Source organism: Chelmon rostratus, chromosome 10, assembly GCF_017976325.1.
Source record: "Chelmon rostratus isolate fCheRos1 chromosome 10, fCheRos1.pri, whole genome shotgun sequence".
NCBI lineage: Eukaryota > Metazoa > Chordata > Actinopteri > Chaetodontiformes > Chaetodontidae > Chelmon > Chelmon rostratus.
This window is the reverse complement of record NC_055667.1, coordinates 4641822-4655687: the sequence shown is the minus strand read 5'-3', so window position 1 is coordinate 4655687 and position 13866 is coordinate 4641822. Positions and strand designations below refer to the sequence as shown.

Below are 13866 nucleotides of genomic sequence, written 5' to 3'. Positions count from 1 at the left end.
TTTTTTGTTTTTTTCTTCTTCTCTCTTTTCTTTTATGTTGTTTTGTCTTATTTGATTATGTCTTCTTTCTTTTAATGTATATGTTCAACCTCACTATGTTACATATTTGGTTCTATGCAAAAGCCCTTTTTTCTGTTTATGACTCTATACCCCAGTCTGCCCTAATCTGCTGTGTATTTCTGTATATATTGAAAAAAACAAAACAAAAAACGACCCGGAAGTGACGTCACATCCTGGAGCCGCGAGAGAGAACTGGCCGGGAGGGATCGACCCCTTTTATAGGAGGGTGCGCCTCTGGTGGTTGGCTGTGGTGTTGCCAATTAGGCAGGCTCACCCACAGGTCTCTATACTGCCACATTCGGCTCTAACCATGGCTCTATAATATCCGTAGCCTTACTGTGTTGTGTATTGATTGATCCATGGTGCTGATGCAGCAGATAGATTTGTAATTGTACATTTTTCTCTGAGTCCCATCCTTCTGTCAGTTTCATCTGGGATATGTGGTATTCTCTATTATGCATACATATAGTGTCTTATAAGATTCAGGTCACACTTATTCTCTCTCATGCTCCAACTGGCCCATCCCCGTTTAAAGGAACAAATTACTACGCACAGTAATATTCATAAAATAATAATTTTCACGCCTCATTATGATGGTCGCCTGGGAAATATGGACATTTTGACACCTTTTGCTCCAAACATGTGCTTGTTTATCTAGCACTTCACATGTCCATATATGCAAAACAATCATATTAGTCATATTTGTCTTAGTGTTCCCAAGTGATAAAATAACAAATGAAGGATAAAACGCTTCACAGAACGGAACCAGAACAAGTAATGGTTTAGGCGGAAGTTGGAGGAAAAGAGCGTTCACAACAGCAATGGTTCAAAAGCGTCCAGGGTTTGGTAACACTACTGTACGCATATTGTATAGCGCTAGGTGGAAATAGACGTCAGAAAAAACATGACAATTATTTTTAGCTAAAACAAACAGTTTTTGGTTAAAATACACACTACTAGGCGATCTATACATCGAAGCAAAACTGAATATGATTTGCTACGTTGAATACAACCTCGGTAACAGACCGGAAGTCTGCTGTAACAGATGCGATGCAGGAACGGTAGCCGAGAGGTTAAATACGACAGGAAAACTGGAGAGTAAAAAAAAGGGGTTAGTGCGAATTAAACGGTAATTTCTTGTGTTACTTGATGAATGGTAGGGCGAGGCTGCCCCTTATACTTTAATGACGGAAGCAACGTCGAAAATAACTGGCGTGTTTTGATGTAGCTGTAACTTTAAGTCTTCATGACCATGTAAACACAGTTAACGTTAGCATGTTCCAGGAATTATTCTGTGCCGTGTTTCATTGAAGTTGCTGTTTCCATTGCGCTGAACTCCTGGCGGTAGACGTTACGAGCCAAGTTTCACGATCGATGTATCCGGCAAGTAAAACAATGGATGCGGTTCACAGGTACAGTACCACGGAAGTTTAACACACCCGACAAATGTTACACTCCAAAATTAAACTAAGCAGTTAAGAAACTGGTCTGGTAGCTTTTACTGTTTTTCCTGGTCCAAATTCAGTTATTTTATATTCCGTGGTTTGTAAAGTAACCATGAGTCAGGGCAGCATTATGAACAAAAGACGTAGTTATTATTAGACAGTGCCTGTGTCTTTTATAATCATGGTTCACGCTAAAATAGTGCCACTTTCACGGTAAAGCTTATATTTTAGTGGTTACCATAATTTATGATTGCAATACAATGCTTTTGATTGTAATTGTTTGAATGAGTTGATCGTCATTTTGGGAAATATGCTTTCGAGTTGGAGTTTAGGGCGCTTAGTTTAGAAGGCTATCTTAATGCTAAACTAGGCTATCCACATCCTAACTCGTGCTCTGGACTTAACACACAGGCATCGGTTGGGCTGTTTTCAGAGCGGACATTTTGTCTTGTCTTTGCAGGAAAAGCACATCTGTTACTAACAACAATAGTGCAGCAGGGATGAGCTCCAATTGTGGCAGTGGCAGCAAGCAGTGGCACTTCCGGTGGCAGCATAGTTCTGCAGAGACATTTGCCACTGTCTGTGGCAGCTTCCATGGGCGTGCTGCGGCAAATGGGGCAGTAGCCACAGCAAAAGCTGGTCCTGAGTGTTTTTCCTCAATACAGTGATATGATTGGGCTGCGGGATTGATTAATGAGTAATGCTGCCAGGCACACGCACCTACGTGTGTTTATTTGTGCCCAAAAAGTGAAGTAGTGTGTATATGATAGCATTAATTAAGCAATCAATTATTATTTTTATTAAATGTGACTATAAATGTGACTTTTTTAAAAAAAAATATGACCAATATAATATACATGAAAGTGTATGATTTGTTTCCGCCTATGGCCTGAAAAAAAATGTTTTTAAAAATAACAATGAATCTCAATGAAAATCTTGCCAGGGCAAGTGCGGGTCCTGAGTGTGCGTGCGTGCGTGCATGCGTGGCAGCGTTGATCATAAATTAATCCTGCAGCCTAATCACATCACTGAATAGGGTAAAAACACTCAGGACCCGCACTTGCCCTGGCAGGTCTGTGGAAGCTGCCACAGACAGTGGCAAATGCCGTGGCAGCTGCCAGGACAGCGGCAAATGCTGCGGCAGAACTATGCTGCCACAGGAAGTGCCACTGCTTGCTGCCACTGCCACAATTGGAGCTTGCTGTCTAAGGTCTCTGTTGTAGCTGATGTAGCACTTTAAGCAGTTCAGCATATTTGATTAAGTTGCATGATCATCCCAATTTTGGGGTTGTAGCCACATGGTTGAATGCATATATAGGAAGTTAAAATGAGATAAGATAAGACTTTATTAATCCCAGGCCGGGGAAATTCAAGTGTTACAGGCAGCAGGCAATAGCAGCAGGAAAAACAACAGAATAGAAAAATACACAATAAAAGTTGACTATAAGTGGCTTTGGATAACAATTTCAGCTAAGTAACTATACAATGACAGTGTGACAGTGAGTCAACATGTTCCAGGACCACCAGGACCCTGAAGCAGGCTGTGCATTAATTTTCTTTACACCTGTGCTTTTCATACTGTGGCATGTCAAAATGTCTGCTGGGCAATAGGCCAGTTGATGTCTAATGTCTCATTTCATTCTCAGAAAAAAGGACAGATAAGCTCCTTTCCCAAAACGTTGGAACTATTCCTCTAAAACCTGTACTACTGCAGCATTAAAAGACCTAGACCTGTATTTTGGGGGAATTTTGACATGTCAATAGACAAAATTTTGTTGCTTCGTACAAAAGCGCCTGCCGAATGAACACATATAAACTAGAAAACATCATTAAGTCTTTACCTTTTGATGTTTACCCCTCTTGACTAAAATGTGCCTGTGCTCTGTTGTTTTTCTTGCAGTAGGACTGGTGTCTTCTACCAGGCAATGCCTGCTGTTGGAGCCGATGGCAAGAACATCATGAAACTGATTCCTGTACGAGTGGTCAATGGACAATTTCTCCAAATTCAGACGAGCAATCCTACAACAGATCCTAAACCAAAGAGAATTGTACACATAAATATTGCCTCAGCACCTGTTCAGGTGGGGATAAAGGCAGCTTTAAATCCTTCTGCCACTCAGCAAATTGTCATGAAGCAGGTTTCCCTTGTGAATTCCTTGCCTAATCAGGTAGGTGTGGATCTTCGTAATTCATTCAGCAAGCGTCCACTACTGCAACAGGCTGTAAATGTAATGGCCAAAGCACCTACAATGGCAGCACCTGCAACAAACCCTGAGTCAGTAAGATTTCCAAAGCAGCTGCCTGTGACAGTGAAATCTCCAGTACTTCCCAGAGGACAGTACCTTCAGATTCCCCCTAATGCCCAAGTCCGAACAGTTCCAGCATCTGAACTGCCTCCGGGTATCAAGAAAAAGATTTTCACTTCATCAGCCAGCTCCTCTCCTGCCTCAGGATCACCCAGTGTGGTCTATGTGTCACCTATCACGACTGTGAATCAACGCATTACATCACCAAGTGATTCTGCACTTCACTCGCTCAAGCTGCTTTCCAAGACGTCAAATACAACTTCTTGTGGACTCCCATCAAATGGATCAAAACCACATTTAAAAATGATTCCAGAGGTGTCACAAAGGCCCAACAGCCCCATAAAGTGGACCATTGAAGAAGAGGACGGCACTGTGGCTCCAAGTCTTGATCCTCTTAATTCTCCTACTGTTACTTCAAAGATTCTTCGGGCTGTAGCAGAGAGAGAAAATGCTGGCAAGCGTTGTGATGTCATTACAAAACCAGTTTCTCAGTTGAGCGAGGGAAAAAGTAAGCAAGAAAATGCCTTGGTCATGTGCAATGGGAGGGTGTTTTTTGTGGTTAAAAAGTGCAGCCCGCCAACAAAAAGTTCTGAATTCAACAAAGCTACGGTGCCCTCATCCCAACAAGCCCTTGAGTCAGGTGCACCTGAAATAAAGCAGGACCTTAAAATTATTATTCCAGATGAGTCAGATGAAGTGATTGACCTTTGTGATGATGATGCTCAGGAGGACTTGTCCCAGCAAGCAGCATCTGTTAATGTGTCAGCGGTCACTCATCTGGATGAAGACAACGTAATATTTGTGTCATATATTCCACCCAAATCTGAGTCTGGGTCAGCACAAGATTTGATACTCGAAATACAAAAGGTACTTGAGAAGAAAACAGACCAAATGGGCACAAGCAGCTCAAGCAGTGTGACAGAACAGAAGAGCCTGGATGGTACAACTGGTAGTGATGGCAGAGATGAAATTGCTGCTCTTAGAGGTAAAAATCCTGGCCGGAGTATGTTATCCACCACAGCTGCCAGCGGCTCAAACAGCAACAACAGTCAGCATTGCACCTCCATCCAACAGTCGGAGCGCACGGAAGTTACTGTTTCTGAAACAGACCCCAGCAACGCTGACAGCAGCAGTGCAATATACTCTGGAATGGAGAAGGACACCCACAAAATGGAGGTGAGCTCGCTTCTACGTTTCACTACCTGGGTATACTTTGTAGATTTCTTGATAGAAATGTTTTTGAGCAGGGATTCATGTAGCGTGAGGGCACATATTTTAATGGGTTTGACTGCAGAGTTACTGTGGGGCAGGTGTAGTTTCCACTGCATGTCATCACACAAGATATTTATCTGTACACACTAAATTTTATCATCCCAACAGGTTAAAATCTGATATTCCAAAGGTGTGGAAGCAATACACTTCCACCCTGCCAGTATTTGCTGTGTTTCACATTCTTCTTCTGTTGAAACCAGCGTGGTAGATTAATTCAGGTGCAGTCTCTGGCCGGCTCTGATGGAGCACAGGTCAGAGTAGTCTGCCAGCAGAAACACCGATGCACTGTGTTTAGAAATGGAGAAGTTGACGTTCTAGCCGTGTTTAGTGCGTTATCACACTAAGACTACAAACTGCAGCTTCGCTCTCACACACTGCTTAAAGTCTGCGACTGCTCTGATCAATACTTCTTTATTACTCACATCAGGCACGTCCTTCGAGTGCAGGGAAATGTCATTGGCTGAAAGTGTAATGTGACTGATCACTCAAAGCACTTAACAACACATGCCAATTTACCCATGCACACACACATACACACACACATTCACAGACCGACAGCACAGTCATCAGGAGCAATTTATGGTTCAGTATCTTGGCCAAAGACACTTCAACACACAGACTGGAAGAGCTGCCCCAAGATGTCAAACATGTCAATTTGTTGAATTCAATCATGAAATTGTTGAGTGAAGCCTGCACTGTGAGTGTAAGGACTCACCAATGCCAAATTTGTTGCTTAATGTGGTCATGCGTTGACCTAGACCAGCGGTCGGCAAGCTTTACCACTGAAAGAGCCATTTGGACCCGTTTCCCAAAGTCAAGAAAACACGGAACCACAAAACCCTATGACATTTGAAATGAAATAACACTTCATATAACTTTTTTTTGCCTCTATGCTACGTATAAACAAACTATAATGTGTTGCATTTATGAAATCAATGAACGACTGCAGAGAAAACGAAATTACATTTCTGCTTGCAACAAAAATATTTTGAACTCCGATTTAAAGACGTTGGGTTGAAGGTTACTTTCAAGTAAAATACTCAATGTCGATTTCTAAGGTTCTTACAAAGGGCAACTGGACTTGTTTGTAGTTCTAGAAAATGTTTCGCCTCTCATTCAAAAGGCTTCTTCAGTTCTAACTGACTGGTGATAAGTCTCAGGTATACAGTTGTGGTCAAAAGTTTACATACACTTGTAAAGAACATAATGTCATGGCTCTCTTGAGTTTCCAGTTATTTCTACAACTCTGATTTTTCTCTGATAGAATGATTAGAACAGATACTTCTTTGTCACATAAAACATGAACATGAAGTTTGGTTCTTTTGTGACTTTTTTATGGGTTAACAGAAAAAGTGCCCAAATCTGCTGGGTCAAAAATATACATACAGCTACATGAATTTGGTGAGTTAGAAAGTTGTGTCAATGAAATGAGCTTCATAGCATGGCCTCTTAACTTCTTGTGAGTGATTATGAGTGACTACAGCTGGTGACTTCTCTGAGGCCATTTAGTTAGGGCTCATTGAATACAAACGCTACAATGGGAAAGTCAAAGAAGCTCAGCACAGAGCTGAAAAAGTGAATCATTGACTTGAGCAAGTCAGGAAAGTCACTTGGAGCCATTTCAAAGCAGCTGCAGGTCCCAAGAGCAACAGTTGAAACAAGTGTTTGTAAGTATAAAGTGCATGGCCCTGTTTGTCACTGCCACAATCAGGAAGAAAATGCACAGGAATGTGGTGTTTGTCAAAGATCCTCCTGAGTTTTTCCTGATACTACATGCAATGTGTGGTATAACAATATTGTTCTGTTTACGGTCCTTCTCAACTCTTCAGTCCTGTTTCTTTTGCGGTCTTGCTGAATAATAAAATGCATTATTATTATTATTATTATTATTATTTATAAGCGCCTTTCAAAACACTCAAGGACACCATACAAAGATAAACAATAGTAAAAACAAGACACATTAAAAGCTCAGAGAATGTAAAACACAAGAGGAAACAAAACTGAGTTTAAAAAGTCATAGTGAATACGCTAACTGAAACAGATGAGTTTTGAGTCTGGATTTGAACAGGGGTAGAGAGTCAGTATTGCGGATGTTTTGGGGAAGTGCATTCCAGAGCTGGGGAGCAGAGCAACTGAAAGCTCTACTCCCCATAGTACTGAGGTGGGCATAGTACTGAGGCGGGCAGAGGGGACAGTGAGGAGAATGGAGGAGGAGGAACGGAGGGAGCTAGAGGGAATAGATAAGGAGATAAGGAGGGGGCAAGATTGTGGATGGCCTTGAACGTGTGGAGGAGTATTTTAAAATTAATTCTGAACTTAATAGGGAGCCAGGGGAGATGCTGAAGTGCAGGGGTAATGTGGTGACATGAAGGGGTTTTGATGATACAAGCAGCTGAGTTCTTGACCAGTTGGAGCTTATGGAGGGATTTTTGAGGGAGACCAAAGAGGAGGGCATTACAGTAGTCAATGCGGGAGGTGACAAGACTGTGTACATGGATGGAGGTAGTGTGGGAGGTGAGGGAGGGGCGGAGACGGTTTATGTTGCGTAGATGAAAGTAAGCAGACCGCGTGGTATTATTGATATGGGAGTGGAAGGATAGAGAGCCATCCAGTATGACACCCAAGCTCTTAACCTGAGGGGAGGAGGGAAACAAGAGAGTTGTCAATTGAAAAGGAAATACTGTCAGCTTTGGATAGGGTGGATTTGGTGCCTACAAGGAGGACTTCAGATCTGTCACTGTTAAGTTGTAAGAAGATGGAGGTGAACCAGGATTTGATTTCAGATAAGCAGGTGGTAAGGGAGGGAGGAGGGAGAGTGACAGAGGGTTTGCCAGATAGGTAGAGCTGGGTGTCGTCTGCATAGCAATGAAAATTGATGTTGAATTTACGAAAGATATTGCCAAGGGGAAGGGGGTAGGTGATGAAGAGGAGGGGCCCCAGCACAGAACCCTGGGGCACACCAGAGGTGACAGGGGAGGGTTGGGATTTAAAGGACTTGAGTTGAATGAACTGAGTAAGGCCAGAGTGATATGAGTGTAACCAGTCAAGGGATGTGTCAGTTGCGCCAGTGGAGGAGAGTCTATGAAGGAGGATGGAGTGAGAGATGGTGTCAAAGGCTGTTAGGCCCAGTTAGGATGACCACATGTTTTGAGTGCTTGCCTGATGTGTTCTTGTTCCTTTTTCTTGCCCTCTGTCCTTGTGGGCACATTCTGAGCCCGATGATGTAGGGTTCTGATAGCCCCCAGCTTATGTTCCAGTGGATGGTGAGAGTCAAAAAGCAGGTATTGGTCTGTGTATGTGGGTTTCCTGTATATTTCAGTTCACTTCAGCTTCTGTCATCCTCAATGTATACTGCGCAATCCAGAAAGGCCAGGCTGTTTCCTTTGACATCCTCCGGAATGAACTTAATGTTGCTGCCAGTGCAGCACTGACTGTGATTTAAACATTTCTGCCATTATTTTATTGACAGTCCGAATGACAACATTGCACAACGTGCACAAGGTGGTGTGATGCTATTTGCATATTTAATAAGCACCGCGCAGCTGAGCAGCGCTCCTCCCCATGTAACCTGGAAAAAAAAGAACATTTCCCAGCTGCGACTCAGTTCCCATCATTCATGTTAAGGAGCTGTTCAAAAGAACCAGTTCGTTCGTGAACGTCACAACACTAGTGAAAAGTCAGCAGCTTTCTGTCCAGCAACTGACTATTTCCTGAGCAGCCACAAAATCAGGATACATACATGAATTTGCAGACTTCATCCACTTCTTGAAGTGATCTCCATCCAGATAGTTTTGAGCAAAGGCTCCTTGTTTATTCCAGAAATGTCTTATGACATTTCACTTTTTGTTGTTTGCTAGTTTCTCATTACATGTTAAGCATACTGGTAAACCAGTCTCGTCAGCAGTGAAAGCAAATGAATCTATCCATGTAGCATCTTCCTTAGAATTCTCCAAAGTTGGTTTGAAAAGTTCAAGAAATCACATGCTGGCAGGTGTCGTTTTATTTAGATGTTACAAGATCACCATAATCTTCAGGGATGAAGGGAGGGATGCTGAGGTTGCTGCTTTTGCGTGGGACAATGAAAGAGAGGAAAAGTTTGTGAAGCTGTGGCAACAGAGCCCCTGCCTGTTTGATGTTTCCTCAAGGGAGAACCATTACCAAGTCAAAAAAAACAAATGACCCCCGGTCCTAACTGTGACAGTATGTTTATCATTACTAATTTCAGATCAAACAAGTAGCCTGTTTGATGCCGCCAACACAGCCAAGCCTACTCCTTGTAGAACAAGTAATTATAGAAATAAAATTACTACATGTTAAAAACATATCTGTCCTAAAAGTTATCTGGACATGCCCAGTAGATGTATAAATAAAGACCAAATAGGCCAAAGTTGCACCAACTCTTGCACTTACTTTTAATATTATAGTGCATCCACAGCTGTTATTTCTTTCTCTTCTTTTTTACCACACACAAGACTGCCAGTATCAAACACAACACTTCTGTCAGTTTGACAGTTGCTTCACCCGCCTCCCCGATGACATCTGAACTCGTGCATGATCATGAAATAAGACATGCTGTGATGGGTCGGGGTCATACTTGTAGTCTTACACGGTGACCATGGTCAAATTTCCCAGTCTTTTGTTGCTCCTGTCCCTACATTTTTGGAAGTGTTGCAAGCATCAAAGTCAGAATGATCGTGTATTTCCAAAAAAAACAAAATTTGGCATTTTGAACATTATGTCTTTGTACTGTTTTCATTTGTGTATATGTCAAAAAGGATTAGCAAATCATCACATTCTGTTTTATTTATGTTTTATACAGCAGCCAAACGTCTTAGTATAACGCTTGTTCAATTACTGCTACTGGACTTGACTAAATCGCTTTGTGTAATCCAGGCAGAGCCAGGCTAGCTGCTTTCCTGCTTCCAGTCTTCATACCAAGTCACCCTAACCATGTCTTGATTCCACCTCTGTACTTAACACACAGACAGAAGCCTAAGATAACAGTGGGTGGGTTATATTTATCAGCATGATCTTTGTCAGTATCTTGACAAATATCAGCTAGATTGTCATTAAACTTTGTACAGACATTCCAGGTGGTGCCCAGAAGAAGAAATTTAATTTACTTTGTGGATCCCCTGACTTTTCCTGTGTCTTGCACTCTGACCAAATACACGCAAAAGTTAAGACATTCCCATCAGCCTCAGGTCACTCACTTTATGTTTAGTACTAATTGGTAAATGTCTTGTAAAAGTTAACATTACCTGCTAAACATCAGCATTTTAACATTGTTATATTGAGTATGTTAGCATGCTGGTAAAGGCATTTAGCTCAAAGCGCTACTTTGCCAGAGCTGCAAGCGTGGCTGTAGATTCATACTCTTGTTTACATGTTTGTATTTTAAAGACTGTTGTTTTTCCTGCTTGCAGAGCTCTATGAATCCTGAAACAAGGTGGACTTCTTCACCACATGACGGCACCACGGCACCACAATCCTGTGAAAGGGCCGACCACATGCTGAGACAGATATTTCACATAACAGCTGATGTAAAAATTTGCCTGCAGAGGATTGATGAAGGCCCGGCTGGCTCTGTCCCTGCAGAGCCTCCCCAAAGACAGTCCATAAGGTCAGTGGAGGATCATCGGGAAGCAAAGAGTGTGTTGAAGGACAAAAAACTTTCTACACAGGGCTGTTACCATCCTCAGGCAACTGACAGCGACAATGGTGTCAGCCCTGCCAAACGAGTGAAAGTACTAACTGAACAGGAGCTGTCAGCAGGCCCAGCCACTTTAAGTCCTCACACACATATTGGACCCCTTAAATGTTCACACTTCAAAATGAACACAAGATCTGTCTCTGCTTTGAAGTGCAATTCAGGACAGAGCCCACTCAAGGGCACATCATGTGAACTTGAGACTGAGCCTGTGATTGGCTACGTGGAACCCATAGGTGAGGATATCCTCAGCACAGATGAAAATGACATCCCCAACTCACAGGACACAGATGTGCGGCCACAGAGTCTGACTTTGATGGATCTGAATACAAACACGAGGAGGATGGGAAGAACAAGAAAGCGTACAATTTGTCCATGTTGCATCCCTGGTACTCAAGCTTCTGCCGTGAAGTCCAGAGCAAAATCAGTAGAGCCAGAGAAGTGGGCATGGATGACAGAGCAGACAAGTAAGAAAGATGTAAGAGCGAAAGCTGCGAGAAAAGATGCAAAAACATCTGGAAGGATCAGCTGTTCAACAGCCAAGAGCAAGCAGAACTGTAGGACTTACGAGGTTCCAGCCAGCGACAGTTTACCCACAACGTCCATGGACTTTGATGAACAAAAACATTATGAAGAGATCAAAAGACTCAGAATGCTTCTGAGAGAGAAAGAAGCAGCTTTAGAACTGATGAGAAAAAGCGTGAGCTGAAATTTAAATTCAGCATTTCAAATTCTAACATTCTAACATTTAAGTTTTCTTATGAAGTTAATGAATTTATTTTAGTACATAAACTTTTATTGGAACTATTGTTTTTTTTTTGGAATTAACAAAGACTAACACAAGTATCACATTACTTTAACACAGTGTCATGTAAATACCTGGATGTTTGAATATGATAGCCTATAGCACCGCGGGTCACATCCAGCCTGACAGAGTTTCCCAGTCAGACCTCAGGAGACTAATCAATTCAGATTGATTGTCTATTGTCTTGTCTATTAGATGCAAGAGGCTTCACTTGGGAATTGAATAAATTTTTTTTTTATTATTATTATTAACGAATTTATCATAACAAAAAAGAAAGCAGTCATACCCCCCCCCCCCCCGCCCACACAAGACAAACAAGCAAACAAAACCAACCAACACCGTCACCTACACACAACAACAACAACAACAACAACAACAACAACAACACAAAAAGTGTACCTTAAGACTTCCATGATAATCCTTAAACATCTTTGTACAGAGAGTAACAGCAGGCAATAAAAAAGATATAACAATGAATACATATGTGATTAGGATGATTCCAAATGTTGCAGAAGGGGACCACATGTTTTCTCTAATGTGAGTTGGCATTTAAAATTAATATTTTGCAGTTTTTCTAAGTGAATGGGAATTGAATAAAAATGAGATGCAGAACTTTGGGCAATAAGCTTGACTACCTCTGGCCTGTAGTTTTACAGCAGTGTGGTATGGTGATATGTGTGCGCAGAAAGAGCAGCAGCGGTGTGTTAAAAGATGGCAGTAACAAGACTAAAAAGGGTTAGTAAAGTAAAGTGTATCAGTGTAATATTATAGGGACTGTCAGTCTATGAGGCTCCCCAGATGACAGAGACACGAGGTAGAATATTCATTATACAACCATATGCCTCATGGGGTTGACTGGCTGCAGGTCACACATACCACCATGGCCAGTTCAGTGATGTGCAGCTAGAAAGCTGTTATGTTATGCCTTAAAGCAGGGGTGTCCGAACTACGGCCGCGGGCCAACTGCAGCCCACAGTCAATTTTGAATTGGCCCGCAAGAAATTTTATAAATAGAATAGAATATGGCTCACTCTTGAAACTTTCATCTGAGTGCATTGCACTTATTACTTTTAACACCAGGGGGAGCTACTGTTGAACAAGGCAACTGCCCCACCAAAAAAGACAATCACAGAACAAATTTACCCCAGGTTACCAAATATGGCAGAACCAAAGAAATGCAAGGTAGGAGGCTGAAGGCAGCATCACTGCTCCCACTTAGTGCAATGCCATTCCCACTTTAGCGGAGTTCAAAATATATTCCACAGTATCCGTGTGTTATTAAGCATGCATGCACATAACTAGTCTGCAGGTACACGTGTGACAAATATCGATAAAGCTGCATCATTTCTGTCACTACTACTAGTTGCTGTGCACAGCGCACACACTGTGCAAAATCAGCTGATCTCAACTGATGCAGATCAAAGTGACATTTGTCCGGATCAGCACCGCAGCTGGATGGTCAGTTCCTCGACCGATTTAAATACCCAGCCCAGCTGATCCTCACCAGAATAACTGACTAAAAGTATATGCACTCCTGTGATTAAGTCCAATTCAGTCTGTTAATTCTGATAATAGTTTCTAACAAACATTAATAGGTGTGTTAATAGGCCTAAAAAACTTAATTAACGAGCTTGAAATGTACCCATCCCATTTTCCCCTTTCTTGTTCTTTCTCTGTACTGTGGGGTTCACCATCCTCACTCAGAAGAAATCTGAGGCTGCTGTGCTGAGAATGAGCTGCCAACCCTTTTTCTGAATAAATCAGTAAAAATCCATTTATGGAAAGCTGTGATGAAGGTCGTTTTTTTGTAATCATATTCAACAATATAGCATATTTGACCAACTGTGAATTTATTTTTCTAACTTTAATACACTAAAGGTGAGGCTATATACCTCACCTCTAGTGGTCCAGCCCCTACTATATTTTAATGTATGTGGCCCTCAGTGAAAAAGTTTGGACACCCCTGCCTTAAAGGTCACATTGATTGAAAATATTTAAGTAGTATTTGAACTCTGTGTGTCTGTGTGTGTGTGTGTGTGTGTGTGTGCATGCGTGCGTGTGTAGGCCACTGCGCAGTGAGAGCGCTAACGGACGAGATTAGGCTCATTTTAAACCAATATTTTAATCATCAATATGTTCTGTTTTACATTATTGCATGCTTTAGTAGTAAGCCGTGTTCTAAGCGGGAATATGTGAGCAGGTTTCTTCATCCTGTCAGGGTTTTTACACACACACACACACACACACACAAATATATATATATATATA

The 13866-nt window shown here is 41.9% G+C and overlaps 1 protein-coding gene across 4 annotated transcripts; it reads left to right on the top strand.

Annotated features, from left to right (window-relative positions):
• Positions 1–1121: 1121 nt before the first annotated feature.
• Positions 1122–13716, top strand: lrif1 (ligand dependent nuclear receptor interacting factor 1). Of its 4 annotated transcripts, none has more exons than XM_041946716.1 (4): positions 1145–1189; positions 1374–1472; positions 3406–4987; positions 10510–13716. In XM_041946716.1, the coding sequence occupies exons 2-4, from the start codon at positions 1435–1437 to the stop codon at positions 11500–11502; spliced, it is 2613 nt and encodes an 870-aa protein (XP_041802650.1). In that variant the 5' UTR covers positions 1145–1189; positions 1374–1434; the 3' UTR covers positions 11503–13716. The 4 variants fall into 4 exon arrangements, with proteins under 4 accessions (XP_041802652.1, XP_041802649.1, XP_041802650.1 ...); XM_041946717.1 differs by having other exon boundaries at positions 1154–1171; XM_041946718.1 differs by having other exon boundaries at positions 1122–1472; positions 3409–4987.
• Positions 13717–13866: the final 150 nt, after the last annotated feature.